Raw genomic sequence first — 18,488 nt, 5'->3', positions numbered from 1 at the left:
GTTCTTCATGACCATTTTTTTTTTTTTAGATTCCATATATATGTGTTAGCATACGGTACTTGTTTTTCTCTTTCTGACTTACTTCACTCTGTATGACAGACTCTAGGTCCATCCGCCTCACTACAAATAACTCAGTTTCGTTTCTTTTTATGGCTGAGTAATATTCCATTGTATATATGTGCCACATCTGCTTTATCCATTCATCTGTCGATTAGGTTGCTTCCATGTCCTGGCTATTGTAAATAGAGCTGCAGTGAACATTGTGGTACATGTCTCTTTTTGAATTATGGTTTTCTCAGGGTATATGCCCAGTAGTGGGATTGCTGGGCCATAGAGAAATACATTCTTGACTTCAGCTTTTAGCCTTAAGTAGCATTTATGCCCTTAAACTTCTGCCAACATTGAGCTTGATTTAAGTTTATTATTTCTGGGCCTCTTCTCTACTTACACGCTTCCTCACCTAGCAAATATTATCTTACCACTTGAAGGCACCTCAGTTAATATCTTCCTAATCTTTCCTTCTACCTTGTCTCTCCTATTCTTGGTTCTTTCTTCAATTTTCTTCTCTGAGATCAGAAGTTAGCAAACTTTTTTCTGTATAGAGCCAGATAGTAAATATTTTAGCTTTTGTGGACCGTAAGCTTTCTCTTCATATGAGAGCATAACCACAGATAATATACACTTAGATTATTACTAAGGGACATCTGAAACATCCCTGATATTTTTAAATGTAAGGAAATGACCATCTTAGAACCCAGGAAATATAGAACTATTTTATAGCCCTCCACTACCCTGTAGGGTTGAATGATTAGTACCATTTTATAAGTCAAGAAACGGAAACTCGGGCCTGTTAAATGGAGTGGTAGGTGAAGTGATGTACCCAACATCAGATAGCCAATAAATCTCCCAGATTGCTAAAAGTCTTTCTAACTAGGAGCTCATTCATGCTGTTTGATTTATACCATACTTTTTAAAACCATGTATGGAACCATCTCTAGTTGGTCATGAAATGAATATAATAGGTTTTCACGAGTATTTTGTTTGTTTGTTTGTTATTTTGGAATTTATTTCATTATCATTTATTTTGACATTTTAAATTTGTGTTCTATTAAGTGTTCATAAAATCATATTTGATATTCAGTTTATTATATTTGTTCTTTATCATGTAGAGTAAGGATAAGTATTTTCCCCAAAACTATTATTTGGGGGTTTTTTCTTTTTCTTTTTTTTTTGCACTTATATGAATAAGCATATTGGATCTCAATGTAAAATGTTTTTCTTACCTCGAGTAAGTGACAAAATTATTGAGGAAACAAACACTCAATATTTACTGCGATACAGTAAATGCCTAGCAAACTTTCAATAAATGTTTGTTTATTTTAATCACAAAATAATTCTTTGCTTTTCAGGGTATACCTGGAATTTTTTGGTTTATATAGGTAACAGCTGATTGAATCATCTACTTTTCTCCTTAACTGTGAGACAGTTTTGCTATAATTGACAGCCTTTATCAGTTGCCTGCCTCTGCTGATGTCAGTTCACAGGGCTTGGGATGCTACGTGGCTATTTCTTTGCATAGTTTCCTAGGTCCCACCTCTGATGTTTGTGACTCCAGAGTCCTTCTCAGCCTTGACATGCTAGCCTCCCTCCCGTCCCCTAAACAGTGGAGAGGGCTCCAGACTGGGGTTCTGGAGACCTAAGTTCTCCTTTTGGATCTGCTGTGAAGTAGCTCTTTGCCTTGTGGGCAAGATACATCACCTTTCTGAGGCTCAGAGCCCTCTTTGTGGAATGAGGAAGGTGAATCAGATGATTTCTAAAGCCCTTTTCAGCTTTAATAATCTGAGTCGTCTGTGACACTGTTGTAGTAGTACCGAGCCCTGTAACAGAATGCAAGATGACAGTGGAATCAGACTCATAGATAGGTGGATGGACCGCTAGTGTTTACTTCTGTGTGGTATGAACTTCTGTTCTGTATGAATTGTGGCCCAAAAGGCCATCTTTCTGATCTGGGGAATTGGAGTAATAGTGGTATTTCTGAACCACAAGTCTTATGGAGAATGTCACTAAAAAGAAGGGGTCTTAAATTCTTATTAAGATAAACTAAAATAAATTTGTTTCTAGTTTGGAAAAACGAGGAGAATGTGACCTCAAGCCATGAATTCTTCAAGTTCATGCCAGAACCAGCTCATGGTCTTGAAAATAGATTTCCCAGACTTACTGATACGAAGAGATTGCCCTTTTACATAGTGGACATGGGGCCCTTTGCAAATTTCCAGAATTTGTCAGTCTTCTTACTGATGAGAGATTCTCTCCTACAACTTTTGTGTCCTAGTCACAGCAGCTTTATTGGTGGATTCCTCCCTACATATCTTCTGTACGGAGGAATTTCTTTTATTTCTTAATGGCATTTCTGAAGTGTTAAAAAAATATTTAGTGTTTCAATATCATAATAGAAAACTGATTTTTTGCAGTTATTTACTTGGTATAATGATTACTGTTAACAATCTGGTATCTTTTTTCTTACTTGAGTAATACATGGACACATTCTCACTCTAAAAGATCCAAGCGCTAACACGTATATTAGCAAAGTGTCTCATTTCTTCATATATTTTTCTCCCCAGATTGTGTGGCGTGGTAAAGCATGTGGTGAACCCCTCAGAATGTTCTTCCCCAGAAAGATGCATCTTAGCCTACCTCTACGATCTCTATGTGTCATGTAGCCACCTCAGAAGTAAATTCGGAGACCTCTTCAGGTGGGTAGAAGAAAGTCGAAAGAATAGGAATAGGATTGTTCCTATATTTGTTTGTGTACCAAATTGTCATCCGTTTGAATAATGAAAGTTAATCCTAATTATATCTGCCAGAATTCCTATTGAATTATCTTTCATTGTAGCTCTAACCTCCTATTCCAAATCACTATGCATGTTTAGCTCTGATTGCAGTTTTGATATAAGAGAAAACGTTCTGTATTTTGCAGTTGCTGTTACCTCTCTTGGAACATTGCCTCCCCACTGTTTGCATACCTACTTTCTCCCTGCGTTTGCTTCTCTGACTCCTTGAACTTCCTACTTCACAGAGCATCTCTGACTCCCTGTCATCCTCTGCACCTTAGCACTTGTACCCACGACAGGTAGACAGGTGCTGGAGAGTCTGTACTTCCGTAATGGTGTTGGAGGAAATTTAGATGATTAACTAAGTTGGGGGAGGGAAGGGGGCAGTAATAGCTGGCAGAATAAATTTGGAATCTGGAAGCAGGCAAGGAAAGAATAGTCAATTACAGTTTCCTTTGCTCCGTTGTATCTTGCATCCAGCTTGTTCGTAAATCCTATGAACTCTGCCTCCCAGGTACATCTAGAATCTGACCACTCTTCATTGCTTGGCAACTACCACCGTGCTCCTCTCTTGGTTGGACCATCGTAGTGTCCTTCTAACTCGTTTCTCTGCTTGCACTCTTGACTCTCTTAAGTGTATTCTCAACATGTCTTCAGAAGTTATCCTTTTGAAATAAGAATAACTTGAAGTTTTCCAGTGGCTTCTCATATCTACTCAGAATAGAATTCAAAGTCCTTACCTAGCCTTTAGGATCTACTGGATCCAGTCCTGTCTTCCACCACTTTCTCTCTGTCCATTCTAATCACATGGACGTCCGTATTGGTCTCCCAACACTCTAAGCACACTCCCACCTTGGGGCCTTTGCACTTGCTGTCACCTCTCTCGTGATGCTCCCTTACACAGTTCGTTCGGGGCTCTAGCTCCCTGACCACCGCACTGGAAATAGCCCCTCCCCCCGGTCTCCGTCATTCTCTGAACCTTTGCACTTTGCCCCTCCCCATTTCATACATTATGTATTTAGTTATGGTCTGGCTCCCTTCTAGAATGTAAGCTTCATGAGAGCAGAAACTTTCTTTAGTTTCTTCATTGCTCTATCCCAGTACCTTGAAGAGTGTCTGGCTCATAGTAGGCACTGCAAAAAAAAAAAAAAATCTGCTTAAAGAATGATATATACCAAATCAAAAACCATGATATTTTTAATGGTATTGATAGGGAAAAATGTGAAAGTATGTTCTTTATGAAATGAATTAGGTTTCAAAATAATCCCTTATGGAATGTCTGAGTGGGTCTTAGGAACCATCTTTCGACAGAAATGTTGTAATAATAATACCCCATATTCTTTTTTTTTTTTTTTTTTGCGGTACGCGGGCCTCTCACTGTCGTGGCCTCTCCTGTCGCGGAGCACAGGCTCCGGACGCGCAGGCTCAGCGGCCACGGCTCACGGGCCCAGCCGCTCCGGGGCATGTGGGATCCTCCCGGACCGGGGCACAAACCTGCGCCCCCCGCATCGGCAGGCGGACCCCCAACCACTGCGCCACCAGGGAAGCCCCCCCCCCGCCCCCGTATTCTTCTATTACTTTACAGAGCGCTTTCAGTTTCAGTTTACAGTTTTCATAGAGCTTTCTCATACAAGAGTCGGTTCTTGCGACAGCCGTGTGAATTTCCCAAGGAAGCCACAGTTGGGTGTATTTGACCTCTAATGCTCCTGCGGCGTGGTGAAGCATGTTAAATGAGTTAATTCAAGTAACGCGCACTGGCTGTGTGGAGATTCAGGAGACCAGCCATGAACTGAGGGGCTACTTAGCATCAGCACCATGGGGCTTCACAAGGGGTTACCCGTCTAAAATTTCCTGGACTAAGCCATGGAAGAGAACTGCGTTTCTCTCAGGAAACCTTCAAGTCAGGCATTATTTGTAGCTTGGGATTACGAAAAATGGTCAAACAGACGCTAGATATGCAGAGACTTCTGTTTGTATACTAATAGACCATTTTTAATGATTAGATCAGAAACATCATCTATAAGGTTGTGTAAGAATCATATTTGGAGGAAGTAGAGCATTAGTCACGTCTGCTTCTGATTAGTCACGTCTGAGCTGCTGCTTTGTGCCAGGCACTATGGCGGGTTATTTCCATCAAGATCTTTAATCCTCCCAACAACCCCAGGAAGTAGAAATGATTTTTCCTATCAACAAATGGCCGTTCCTCATTATAAGTTAATAAATGATAAAGCCTGGATTTGAACATAAGTCATTTTGGCCTCAAGGTGGTGTTGCTTTCATTACTCTATCAGTTTTTTCTTATACATGCAAGTTTCAGAAGGAAAATGTCTGAGTTTTTGTTTGGTTTTGGTTTGGGGTTTTTTAAACTCCATATACGCCTGCAACAGAGAGTGCTAAGAATTTGAGAGTGACCTAGGTGGCAGCTAACATTTCACTAAAACCTAGAGCTCATCTGGAAAGAGTGTAATAAGTGAAATATGAAGCCTAGAAATGAAGGGACACGAGACTTCACCATGAACCACAGAGTTCAGAAGAACTGCCAGAGGAGGTAGGAGGGCATCAACTTGAGAGAAGTCTCTATACTAATCGAAAAGTGAGGCTGACTTTTATAAAAATTAGGAAAGAAAAGCAGAATTCTTCTGGTTTCCAAAGACAGACAGGGGTAGATTGTTAGAATTAAATGGAAAGTTGAATAACAAGAGATGCTGCTTTGCTCTATGCAGAACTCTGTTTCCTTAAAGACTCCGAGTATTGGGTGGTAGAGGAAACCAGGGACGTGGTATTAGGGAGGGAACCAGCAGAGAGCAAAATTTGTTTTTGTTTCATTTTTAGTGGGAAAATGAAACAAATTAAGAACTATTGCCAAGTGAGAATATATGCAGCCTGGCAGGGTTAAGACAGGGAAAAGGGAGATTCTTAAAAACACTGGGGACTGTATAATTCTGTCATTTTGAATAGGTTGTGACTTCAGATTGCAAACTTGTATCCTTCAGCAACCCCTGACAAGTTTTTATATAAGTTGTAGGCGAAGAAAAAGGGTGTAGAAGATTGTACTTGCTGCCACTTAGTGGGTGGCTTCAGTCCTCTCTCTTGGCCCAGTGCTTCCACGCATATTTGGTACTTAGTTTTACCTGGGACTGCTTTTTTTTTTTTTTTTTTGGCGGTACGCAGACCTCTCACTTTGCGGCCTCTCCCGTTGCGGAGCACAGGCTCCAGACACGCAGGCTCAGCGGCCATGGCTCACGGGCCCAGCCGCTCCGCGGCATGTGGGATCTTCCCGGACCGGGGCACGAACCCTTGTGCCCTGCATCGGCAGGCGGACTCTCAACCACTGTGCCACTGGGGAAGTCCTGGGACTGCTTTTTAAGCATACAGATTCAGTACACCTGCAGTGAGGCCCAGGAGTCTTTTATTTTTAACAGATGCCCCAGAGGTGATTCTGAAGGAGGATGTCTAAAGTCACTTTTTGGTAAACACTGAACGGAACAATCTCAATTTTCTTAAAGCAGTTGTCAATGTTAACAGCTTAGGGTGAAGAATCTATATGTCTTTTCATTTTTGAGGAAATCATTCCTGGCTACTGTTTATGTAGGCGCATAAGACTAAGACGTGTGTCGCCTTGATCACAAATAAATTTGCTGCCAAAACTTAATCTAAAAGGCAAAGAGTCTTTGCTGCTTAAAAGAGCTCTTGAATAGAGAAGGTGAATTGTGGCTTATGGATTTGTTATCCACAGCAACTGGGCTAGAATAGCAAAGTGTACATGGAATCTGAGCTTTGAAATCAGGTCATCCCTCAGCCTCATCTGCAGAGCAGGGTTAGGGGGGATGCTTTCTAATTCCCTTTATAAATTTATAATATTCTGCATTTTCTTCAGATGTAACTCTGAATGTGGTAGACCAGGCTCTTAAAAAACTCTAGATACTGCTGAGAAGTACAGTGTGATAAAGTTTTAGGAACAATGTAATAGTTTCTGTACTCTCATAGAATGTATGTATTCCCCATATCCCCCTACTAGAATTTAAGCTCCTTGAAGGCAGGGAGTGAGCCTCTCTTTCTCAGCTGTACCATGGTGCCCAGAGTAGCCATGGCACATGAACCCCCCGTATTCTTTGTACCGAGAGGAATCGCTTTACAGGATGAATGATTAGGACTAAAACACCAAGTTGTTCCTGATGTGTAATCCAATCCATTTTTATTATTCTTAAGTAATAGCACTTTCCAACCACTGTTCAGAGACAGTTGTTGGAAGCCATAGTAGCTTCTTTTTTAAAGCATGTAAAATGTAGAAAAGACTTAGGACATAATCAAGATTAGTACCCAGATGTCTTATTCTTGTTTTGTTCTTCCACCCATTCAGTAACTATTGAACTAGCATATTCCAAGCACTGTGTCCGGTGCCGATTATTAGGAAGAACCCATAATGTGAACCTTCTCTAGGAATACATTACAGCTGCCATTTAATCTGTCCTTAAATGAAATACCTTTCTAGTTATTTTAGTTTTGTTTTGTCTTTTAACTCTTCTTCTTGTAACCTCAGTAGTGCCTGTTCAAAAGTAAAGCAAACCATATATAATAATGTGATTCCTGCAAATTCTAACTTGCGATGGGATCCAGACTTCATGATGGATTTTATTGAGAATCCCTCAGCCCGTAGCATCAACTACTCAATGCTGGGCAAGATCCTTAGTGACAATGCGGCCAATCGCTACAGCTTCGTCTGCAACACACTCATGAATGTATGTATGGGCCATCAGGATGCTGGAAGGTGAGCTGGGATTCACGATTAACCACACAGTTGTTGCATGGCTGCTCCTTTGAAATTAAGGGCTTTAATAATTGCCTAAGCAGACATTTGGCTTTTGTTTGTTTTTAAATCTTATTGTATTCCTGCACTTACTTCTCTATTCCATGATTTTCTTAACCTGGCTTATTGATCTGGTGTGAGATGCTCTAGATATAATCTGTAAGTTATCTGGTATGTTTTCAAAGGCATAACAAAAATACAAATGAAAAAGACAGATTTTGAAAACACTGGATTTAGACTGACCTTTTAATTTTTTTGATGCCCTTACAAATGTGAATTTACAGGTCAGATTTGTTCACAGAACTAAAAATATGTTAATTGACATCTATACTGGTTATTGTTTGTTGCTCAACAGCATTAAATATTGGCTTGCTCAAAACGTTCGTTTGGTTTTAAGTAAAGATAAAAGATACATTTTTCATTTTCTCCCAGAACTTTATTGAACAATGTATTCATTAACTGAATGAACTTTTTGGCCAAGCCAATAGAAACCATTTGAAGACATTTCCTTTCCCTTCTGCTCCAGGTTCTACTAGGTTATTTGACAAGTGGATTTTTATTATATCCTTGAATCTAAGAAATGAACGCCATGTTTGATGATATTGAAATTATGTGTTCATTAAGTTTATCGTATGTGAGTATTTCTCTTTTGTTACTTTCTTCTATATTCTTTTTCTTCTTTCTAGGATTAATGACATAGCCAATTTCTCCTCCGAGCTGACGGCCTGCTGCACTGTTCTCAGTTCAGAATGGCTGGGAGTCCTGAAGGCTCTCTGTTGTTCTTCAAACCACGTCTGGGGGTTTAATGATGTACTTTGCACTGTAGATGTAAGTTTTCTTTTTCATTTAAAAACTCAACTATGCAGTTAAATATTTAGCTAGTAATTTTTTTTAGTTGACTCAACTATTAACTGAAATATTGTAAATTATTTTGTCTTTCTCTCCCTGAAAGCAATAAACCAGAATGTGGTTGCCAAGAATAAATAAAAGGGAAAAAATCAAAATAAAATAGCCTAATCTAGAGTGGAGATGCCAAGAGTTTCCTTGTTGTTAGCTGAGATTTCTTCTGTATAGTCTCCTCAGAGTGGTTTGTTCATAGTTTTTACCAAGTGCCTTGGGTTCCTCATGGCATAGGACATAATTTAACTAAAGCAGTTTACATTCTGAAGACCACCAGTTTGTTTTCTTAGAATGAAAAAAAAACATCTGAGAGTATAGGTTCTGTTGTGTGGCATCAGGACATCCAGGCTCAGATTCAGAGGGGTGTCCAGTCTTTCTTAGTAGTGGTGTCAGGAAGCTTATGAAGAGATATCCTTTATGGATCACAGATATCCTCAGAGAGCATGTTGCATCCATGGTGTGTGAATTTCTTAAAAATCCATCTGGATTCTTTATTTCTGCCTATCACTTCCATCACTTCTTGCAGTAGTTTGTGTTGCATATTAGTATATCTCATGTATAGAAGAACTTTATACATTTTAAAAACTGGCTCCCCGTTGAAGGTTTATTTCCTAGTTCTGGTATCTGAAGACCAGGTGGATAATCCTGCTCCATTCTGTGGGCACCTAAGATGTAAAACTCATATCTGTGACCTGCTCTTCCAGACAGAAAAAGACCCAAATTTTTATCTTTAACGTAGTTCCTTAATCTCTCGGTTGTTTTTTGTTTCACTTTACCTCTGCTTGTTCCCTCATTTGTAAAGTTGGAATTAATAATAGTATGAACCTCACAGTGGGGTGCCCTTAAATGAGGTGATCTTTGTAAATCTCTAACCATAGTCACTGGCATATAGGACAACTTAATGTGGAGGCTGCTGTTACAGCTGTTTTTCTTATTATTTTCTGTCAAAGTCTTGTGAGATCTGTAAAGGGTAGAGGTTTCCACCCTGAATGAATTAATTTTCCTCCCCTTTCTCCTCTTTCATTCTCTGTCTCACTCACCTTCACTCTTTCTTCTTTAAATTTCGGAGTCGGGTGAGAATTTTCAAAGTTGTTTTTAAAACTGATTTAATTATATTACAGAATCGTTATTGGTTATTCCCAAAAGGGACTCTAAAACATTAATAAGGCTTGATTTTCAATTAGGGGAACCTCCTGTTTTCTGTTGCTTCCTAATGGTCTTACCCTGCAACGCTAGATTATACTGCATTCTGCTAAAAAGGCTTATTTATGCTGCATCTTTTAGGGATTTCTTGATTTTGCTGTTTTATTGTTTTGTTTTTCAGTTACATGTACTCAAGCTAAAGCTTAGTATCTTCTTAAAGCATTGGGCGTGTGGGTAGACCTCATTCTTTGTCTTATAAAGTAGAAGGAGGCCTAGAGGGTAATAATTATAAATCATTTCACTCTACCGGTTCAATTTGGGATTTGAGATCTTATTCGTATTACCTACATTCTCTTAGATATTAATCTTAGATGTTACTTAAAAGGGTGTTAGGTATTAAAACGTGTCAATGTTTTTCTTGAAGGTGAGTGACCTTTCATTCCATGATTCATTAGCTACTTTCATTGCTATTCTGATAGCACGACAGTGTTTCTCCCTGGAGGACGTCGTGCAGCACGTCGCTCTTCCCTCTCTCCTAGCCGCAGGTAAGGCTGCATGCAAGAACGGCGCTGGTTATTTCATTGTTGTCTTGGTGCAGTGGTTTCTAACTATTAAAAGGCAGTGACAGAGTAGAATTTAAGGGAACCTGCATTGGGCAGTGATATGGCATCAGGGTAGAGATGGTAGACTTTATAACAGTTATTCCAAACGAAGTCACATGGATCCCAACGGAAGAGGTTGGAAACGACACTTTCAGTACTTGTTTTTAAGGAAGGATTCCGGTTTCTCTGAAAAGCATAGACAGTGTCTTACTTTTTACTGTAAGGAGCATTTATTTAGATTATTCCAGAAAATTTAGCATAATAGAAAGGTGGAAGACGTGTTCTTGAATATGTTAGAAAACTTGCTTTTAAAATCCCTCTCTCCTAGCTTGTGGAGATGCAGACGCGGAGCCTGGGGCGAGAATGACATGCCGACTCCTACTTCATCTCTTCCGAGCTCCCCAGGCCTGCCTATTACCTCAAGCAACCGGTGAGCTGACAGCTGGAATATCTCTGATGACGCTTTCATTTGGAAGGCATATGCTTAAATTGACCAAGTAGGCTGTCCATTCTGTAGTTTCCTTCCTGATTTTGGTGGGCTTGCTTTGAGGTGATGAAGGCATGGGGTATGGCCATTGAGAGGGCTGTCAGCACCTTTCATGTAGGTAATATCAGGATGTATCGAGAAACTCACGTCAAGAGTTAATAAACAATAAAAATACCTCTTCTCCTCAGCCAGGCCAAGCTGGTGGGCAGCATGATCCTCCAACATACTGTGTGTGTTGCTAATGAAACACACCATAGCAGCTTAGGGCAATGGTGAGGCATTTATTCTTTTACTAAGGTGAAAGGCATAAGGTAAGAATTCTAGGGGTGTTACTGCATTCTGTTCCTAAAGATCATTTCCGCGTGTGTGTGTGTGTGTGTGTGTGTGTGTGTGTGTGTGTGTGACAGCAGAAGTGGATAAAAGTCCTCCTGATTTTTTGGATACATCTCTCTAAAGAGTAACACCATTGTCTTAATATTTAAAAAGAAAAAGTTAAGTAAGGAATACTGTCAGTGTTTCTTAGTGAATCCCTGAAGCATCAATTAAAGCTAGCTAATAGCAATTAAGTGCCGGCAGTCTGACAATGAAAGGCTCTGCTGACTGTAAATGGTTACAAAAGGTGGTTAATGATGGTGATGAGACTATTAAAGGTTTGTTGTTTTCCTCCTAGGCAAACCTTTCCCCGGAATAAGATCGTCCTGTGATAGACACCTCTTAGCCGCCGCTCACAACAGCATTGAAGTGGGGGCGGTGTTTGCTGTCTTAAAAGCAATTATGATGCTTGGTAAGACTATCCTGGCACTCAGCTTGGTTAATCACCAGAAACTGAGACAAAATAATTTGTATTCAGGTTTAACTCTAATTAATATTATTAGAAACATATTTTTGTTTGTTTGTTCTCCTGGAAAAATTAGTTGGCATTTTCCAAGTTCACGTTCAGTTGGCCTCGGAGGAGTCTGTCCCTTATCTACAATTTTGGGGGAATTTAAATATAATACTTTTTTTGTGGCATTTTAACTGCAGGATGTTTCATTCTGATGTACTATAGATCCTTAGACCCACAGGGTTGTTTTGACTTCATTTGTTGGCAGAAGCCACACTTTGTGATGGACACAGTTGATTTGGTAATCTATCTAAAGGTTTAAATTTCATATTATATTCCAGGACTAGAACAACCAGAAAATCTGGGTTTTAATCTTAGTTTTTCTGCTTCCACTGTGACCCTAGACACGTTTATGTCCATCTGCCTTAGTTTTTTCATGAATGAGGTGATAATTGCAATGATATTGATACTGTTGATAAATCAATATTGGATATCACACTTTTGTTTTCATTTAATTTGTAATGTCCAAGACATCCTTATATCTTTATTGATATATATTCTCCAGGAGTAGTAGTATTGTCTTTTCATTTACAGTGCAATACCTTAAGACATTTTTATCCTATAAATCATTTAGGATTTGAAAGATTAGGAAGTCTTGAATTCACACTGCCTAATTTCAACTTTGGGCACCCTCTTATGTTCTTGACTAAACAAAAGTTGTCTCTAATGTTCCAAGGGAGCGTCCTTTGACTGGAACTAAATTTACTGAGTGGTTAGGAATTGTTTTAGATGAGTCTTAAACATGTTTTAGAATATACCCTGACCCTTTATACTCCTGCTTGAGAAGTGTTATTCGGTGATGATGAGGAAGCATAACAGGGTTTTCATAAAACAAACTACTAAAAGTTCGCCTCAACACACACACAGACACACACACACACACACACACATTCCTCTTGCAGTGCCCGTGGGTTTTGTAGTAGAAAGGGAAAGGTAGAGCCACACGGGAGGCCACACCCTCTCCTCTGAGCTTGTAATATTGTACAGCCAACATTAAATGCTCATGTCAGTCATATTGCTCTACTCTGACTACGTTTGAAAGGAAAGCTGGCTGGTCAGTTCTATTTAATAAATATATGTACGTACCATGAAGTCAGGGACTCACATTTTTGCTGTGGTATCTCTAATGCCCATGAGAGAAACTAAAGAGTAGGTTTTCCATACACTAATGTTGGAAGTGTGAATGCATAAGTGATAGACATTTTAATGGCAGAAACCAAGACGCGTCCCATCTAGACATTATCCCCTTGATTTGTAGGACCGGTCTAATCCCAAGTACAATTTGCCAACCTCTTTAACTATCCAGATAACCATATTTTAATCTCAATGCATAATCACCTGTTTATTTTTCTTTGATTGCCTTTCCTTGACCTTTTTAATTGGCCCCAGTTCTTGATAGATTTTACAGCTTCCTAAGCCATGGAGGGTTCTTCAGGTCTGAGAAGTCAGGATCAGGCTAGTTGAATGTCAGCAGACCCTTGGACCACGCAGTCCCTGAACACTGTGTTTGTTCTATTGTCTCTACCATTACAGAAGGTGCTGGCACAGCCTTCCAGACCTTCTCTGTCATCCTAACATCTAAACTGAATGAGGATCTCCTAGACTAGAACTGGCAGAGGTGTTTGTTTCTTTGTTTTGTTTTTGCAGTTTTATCTACCTCACCATGTCGTTCTCAATGTTCTCTCAAGTCCTATCCACTAGGATCTATTCCGAGTTAGGGAGATAGGGTTGTTTTATAGAATTTGTTTTCTAATTTCTGTAGTAGTTTACTTCAAGGTGTGGAAATAGTTGTTTATACACCTAAGGTTGGAAAAAACATGCTAAATGTTGGTACATGTAGAATTTGGTCTTTGTTTCAGCTCCTGAAGAGCTCTGTTGAATTAAACAAACGTCTGTGAGTGGAGTGAACTTGGTACTTTTTTGTATGAGTATTTGAATGAGAAATGTATAATACCTAATAAGATATTGATGAGTTGAAATGTATTATTTATTCCTCCCCTCCTCTTATGATTTTATAAGCAAATATTCACTAAGCAATTCTGATTTTCTGAAAATTTTTTTAGCAGAGTCAAAACTTTTTCTTGGTTGACCTGTGGGTTTTAAAAGGCTTTTTGCACTGACCCGGCCTTCGTTTCACTTACAGTGAAGCCGTGAGGGCCTCATCTAAACTCATTTGTTGGTTCCAGGAATTTTTCCTGTTCAACGCTTACGATCCTGTGGGTAAACAGGCAAGAGTTTGGAGGCTCTGTTGTCATTTGGCAATCTTTATCAAATTATATTAATTTCTCACTTTTAAAATATGACAATTACTCGTCTTTCATGGCTAGAGAAGATTTCTTATTTCCAGCTATTCAACCATTCTGCTCAGTTCCCCTCCCCGGCCCCAGAACCTTGTAATGAGGAAAACACTTTCCTGAGCTTCGTTTTATTGAGTGTATTAGAGGTTGATCAGGTGAGGTTTTCTAATTTGGATGTTTACAGAGAGGAAAGTGAAAGACATGGGTTATTCAATGAATGCCCTGTTTTCCAGGGCTTCCTTAGTATGCATTGCCCTTTTCCATTCCCAGGGAAATAAATCTCTCTTGTCAAGAAGTTGCTAGTAAGGTGGGCTAAGGCAAAACTTTTCTCTTGACCTATGGATAGAAAATAAGTCATTGTAAGAGAAGAAATGGAAAAGGGACATCTAGAAGGGTGAGTAACCCATTTTTTCCTTGTCTATAAGTCAAATGAATTTGAATACCGTTCATGCTTGAAATATTGGTGAAATCAATGTTCTGTGATGATTAAGTGTGATTCATAATGGCCTTTCCAAGTTTGGTGAAAGCATACTTAATTCTGTAAACGAAATAAAGAATGAGTCTTGAACATGTTTTGTTTTGTTTGTTTGGTTGGTTTTTTTCCCATGTCTGATGAAACTTCTCAGGGTTCTAGCATTTACTGTCTCAATCCCTTCTCTCTATTGCTGAACAACTGACTATGCAATGATGATCCCATTCATATATTTTAAATCCCTGAATGCTTGCCTCATTTATTTACCAAATATTTGGCAATATTTTGAACGTCTGTGATTTTGCTTTTGTGATTCTGTTATTTAGGAGATGCCAAAATTGGCAGTAACAATGTCAGCTCTTTAAAGAATGACGACTTCACCGTGAGGGGTTTACGACGTGATGGAAATGCTGATGATATCTGGACTGCCTCACAAAATTCAAAATCCTGTGGGAAAAGCATTTCCATAGAAACTGCCAATTTAAGAGAATATGCTAGATATGTACTGAGGACTATCTGTCAACAGGTATTCTTCAGATTTAATTGGCCTTTAACTTTGAGTATGTAACTGTTCTTTGGAGAGAAATGCCCAATATTGTAGGAAACTTGTACATATGTGGTCCTCTTTTTCCTGCTAACTTTATTTTGAAATAATTTCAAATTTGCTGAAAAGTTGTAATAATTATAAAGAACTCTAGTATGCCCTTTATACGGATTCAGTCATTTTTTACATTCTGCCACATTTGCTTCCTAATTCTATGTGTGTGTGAATGTGGCCTCATATACTTTTTAATGTTTTTCTTTTTACTGAGCCATTTGAGAGTAGATGGCATGCATTATTCTTCTTTACTTTTTAATATTACAGCATTTATTAACATAACCGAACTACAGTTATCAAAAGTAAGGAGATGTAGCATTGGCATGGTAATTTTTTCTCACCTATAGGCCACATTCCAGTTTTGTCAGTTGTCCCAGTATTGGCTTTGTCTGAAGTTTCCTGTAGATTAGCTTCAGATTATGCTTTGCTGGCCAGGATACTGTAGAAGTATGTTATGTTCTTTCCTCTCAGGTAATCACATCTGAAGGCACATGAGGTTCATTTGCACCTCACCGGAGACGTTAATTTTGATCAAGTTGTCTCCATTGTATGGTTTTTTGATTTTTCTATTGTATAGTTATTATTTTTTCCCTTGCAATTAATAAACAGTTTTGGGGACACACTCTGAGACAGTGCAAGTTTTCTGTTCCTCATCATTCTTCCCCACCTCACATATAGCATCCATTCTGATTCCTGTCCACACCAGTCTTTACTACAATGGTTGCAGAATGGCTTTTCCCAACTCTTCCACTCCCTCCACATTTATCAGTTTGCTTTCTACTCTAGGAAGAGCCTACCCTTTTCCTCCCTCCCTCCCTTCCTTCCACTCATTCATTTGTTTTCATATATGTTATAATATACTGTCCTCAGTTATTTTCATGTTCAAATTATCCCACATTTGTCCAGTGTGAATCAATCTTTTCATGCTGACTCTTGTGTTATTTTGACACGTCTCTTTCTCTTTTTTTTTTTTAAATAACAAGTATTTTCTTACTTTCTGGCCTATCTTATACTTCCCTGCCCCAGACCTGGAATTACTCATTCCTTCATGGAACCCTGGTTCCATTTAGTAGAGGACGGTATTTAGAAACCAAGATCCGAGCACTACGTGTGCTTGTTGCTATGCACAATGTGTGTTCATTGCTTCTAGGCCCTTTCAGCAGACAGATCTAGGGGGAAAAGAACATCCATGTACATAAATGTGTGTGTGTATAAGCATGAGTTTATACCGATACCTCCAATTCCAATCAAACTGCACAAATTTTTGTTTGCATTCCCTCATTCCACATTAATACCGCCTTCTTCCACAGTAAGAACCCTGGCTACCAATAACATCAACCATTTACTCATTGGTTGAATTCTACAAAACACCTGAAGTAGGTTCAGAATTACTACCACTATACCACTGTGAAAAACCAGCCTACTAAAAGGAGCTGAGGATTTGTTTGTAGCTCTTTTTTCCCTAAGCGTTTACAGTATTATGTTAAAAAGTTATTTGACCTTTCTCTTTCAGTGTGGATATGTTATTCACTTGAAATAGAGTTGATTTCATTTGGTTTTGTTTGTGTTCAGTTTAGATTTCTTTTTCTACCCTAGCTCTGTCTTTAGAGTAACATACTTCCAAAGGTCAAGGAGCAATAGTGTGTATTCAGAGAGATGTACATCTCCCTCCCTCATCTTTCCTACCCTGGGTTCCTCCCTGCCCTAGGTGATCAATTTCATTATTTCTGGTTTTTCTTTCCATTTTGCATTAAATTCTCCTTCCTTCTATAAAAAGGCCTACCATATATACTCTTTTTCACTTTGCTATAGATATAATGTTGACAGGGTCATGTTTTTCTTAAGGTATACTGTAACCATGGTAAAAGTTAGCTGTTAGTCATATAGATGTTGAGAGGGTACCGAGCCGTGCGTTGGTTTCTAAGTGTGGGTACACATTGGAGTCACCTGGAGAGTTTAAAAAATATTTTGATGCTTAACAAATTGCTGATGCCTGGGTAGCATTACCTGAGATTGATTTCATTGCTCTGATATGGGGCCTGGGTTTGGAAGTTTAACAAACTCCCCAGGTGATTTTAATGGACAGCCAGCCTTGAGCCACTGATGAGGTGGTTAAGAAACAGGTTTCCTCAGAAACATATCTGGGTTCAAGTTTGGCTCTAGTACTTCTGATGATTTCTTACCCCATCTAGTACAAGAACTTGCCTTTGAAAAAATGATGAAGAAAAGCTGTTTAAAAGAATTTTAATTTGGTGGAAACTCCCCAGAGGTCCATTAGCCATATGCATCAATAGCCTTAAATGTTTGCTATCCCCCTTGACCCAGCAATTGCACTTCCATGAAATTATCCTAAGAAAATAATTGTACAGAGAATACATGTGCACAAATATTTATTTACAGTGGTAACATTATTCATAATGATATCAAAAAAGGAAGACAATTTTCTCAATGTTATACTATGTCCTATCTATTCAGTGGAATATATTATAGTGCATTCCATAAAAATGAAGAATACATATTATAATATAGAATCACTACTGTTATATAGGAAGTTAAAAAAAATGATTACAAAACATTACTTAGAGCAAGGCCTCATTCTCTGACTGAAAACACATACCAGTATTTTCTTTATTTAGCTTTTTCTGCCCCTGCTGTATTTTTTGCCTATTTCTTTTTTTGCATTCCTTTTTAAAAATTTTCTATAACCAAGATTCTACTTTGTATTTTTAAGGAGTCAAAATACTAGAAAATTTGCTTGTAAGCCTTTTCCCTCCCACTTTTTCCATCTAATATTTTTTAAATTGGAAGATTCCTGTCCGCTTTCTGTTGTGCACCATGAGTTTAGTACATATTACGTATACATATTGATGAAAGTCTCTGCCTGTCAATATAACTGCTGCATTATTTTTAGGAATGGGTAGGAGAGCATTGCTTAAAAGAACCTGAAAGATTATGCACAGACAAAGAACTTATTTTGGACCCTGTGCTCTCAAATATGCAAGCACAGAAATTATTGCAGCTGATCTGTTATCCTCATGGCATTAAAGAATGTACAGAGGGGGACAACCTACAAAGACAGCACATTAAACGCATTCTTCAGGTGAGTGATAATAGTATAAAGATTGTGGTTTTGTTATTTGACACATTCTTTGTGTTTATAGCAAGAGTTACTGTGCCTCTTTTTTTTTTTTTTTTCATTGCTAAGTAATTCTTAACTTCAATTAATTCTATTTTTGGGATTTGAAAAATTGGGATTTTTATTCCCCCAATTTTCTGTTTCGTGTAATTGCCACACTTTATTACTGGGTAGTACAGATACTGCAAACTGTGTATAACCATTATATAAATATTGATGTGTTAAGTCAGTACTGTGTTTACGTGAGAAACAAGCTTTGTAGAGGGACTGTCTTAAGTATATTATTAAAAAAATATCGAAATCATTTTTTTAGGTGGTTGGTTAGATAGATT

At 38.5% G+C, this 18,488-nt stretch overlaps 2 protein-coding genes across 2 annotated transcripts in view; one reads left to right on the top strand and one right to left on the bottom strand.

Annotated features, from left to right (window-relative positions):
* The window catches only part of MED12L (mediator complex subunit 12L), a 327,546-nt gene that overhangs the window by 256,080 nt on the left and 52,978 nt on the right, over window positions 1-18,488 (top strand). Inside the window, exons 21-28 of the mRNA XM_019934361.3 lie at window positions 2,622-2,753; window positions 7,372-7,599; window positions 8,325-8,466; window positions 10,106-10,226; window positions 10,612-10,713; window positions 11,441-11,554; window positions 14,749-14,948; window positions 17,932-18,120. Of these exons, the coding sequence (XP_019789920.2) occupies window positions 2,622-2,753; window positions 7,372-7,599; window positions 8,325-8,466; window positions 10,106-10,226; window positions 10,612-10,713; window positions 11,441-11,554; window positions 14,749-14,948; window positions 17,932-18,120 (1,228 nt within the window). The remainder of the gene's footprint in view (window positions 1-2,621; window positions 2,754-7,371; window positions 7,600-8,324; window positions 8,467-10,105; window positions 10,227-10,611; window positions 10,714-11,440; window positions 11,555-14,748; window positions 14,949-17,931; window positions 18,121-18,488) is intronic.
* Window positions 1-18,488, bottom strand: part of P2RY12 (purinergic receptor P2Y12) — a 45,768-nt gene that overhangs the window by 19,345 nt on the left and 7,935 nt on the right. The window lies entirely within an intron of this gene.

The sequence above is a fragment of the Tursiops truncatus genome, chromosome 4 (genome assembly GCF_011762595.2).
Source record: "Tursiops truncatus isolate mTurTru1 chromosome 4, mTurTru1.mat.Y, whole genome shotgun sequence".
In the NCBI taxonomy this organism is placed as follows: Eukaryota; Metazoa; Chordata; class Mammalia; order Artiodactyla; family Delphinidae; genus Tursiops; species Tursiops truncatus.
Note: the sequence above shows the minus strand (reverse complement) of the source record. Positions and strands in the feature narration are given on the sequence as shown.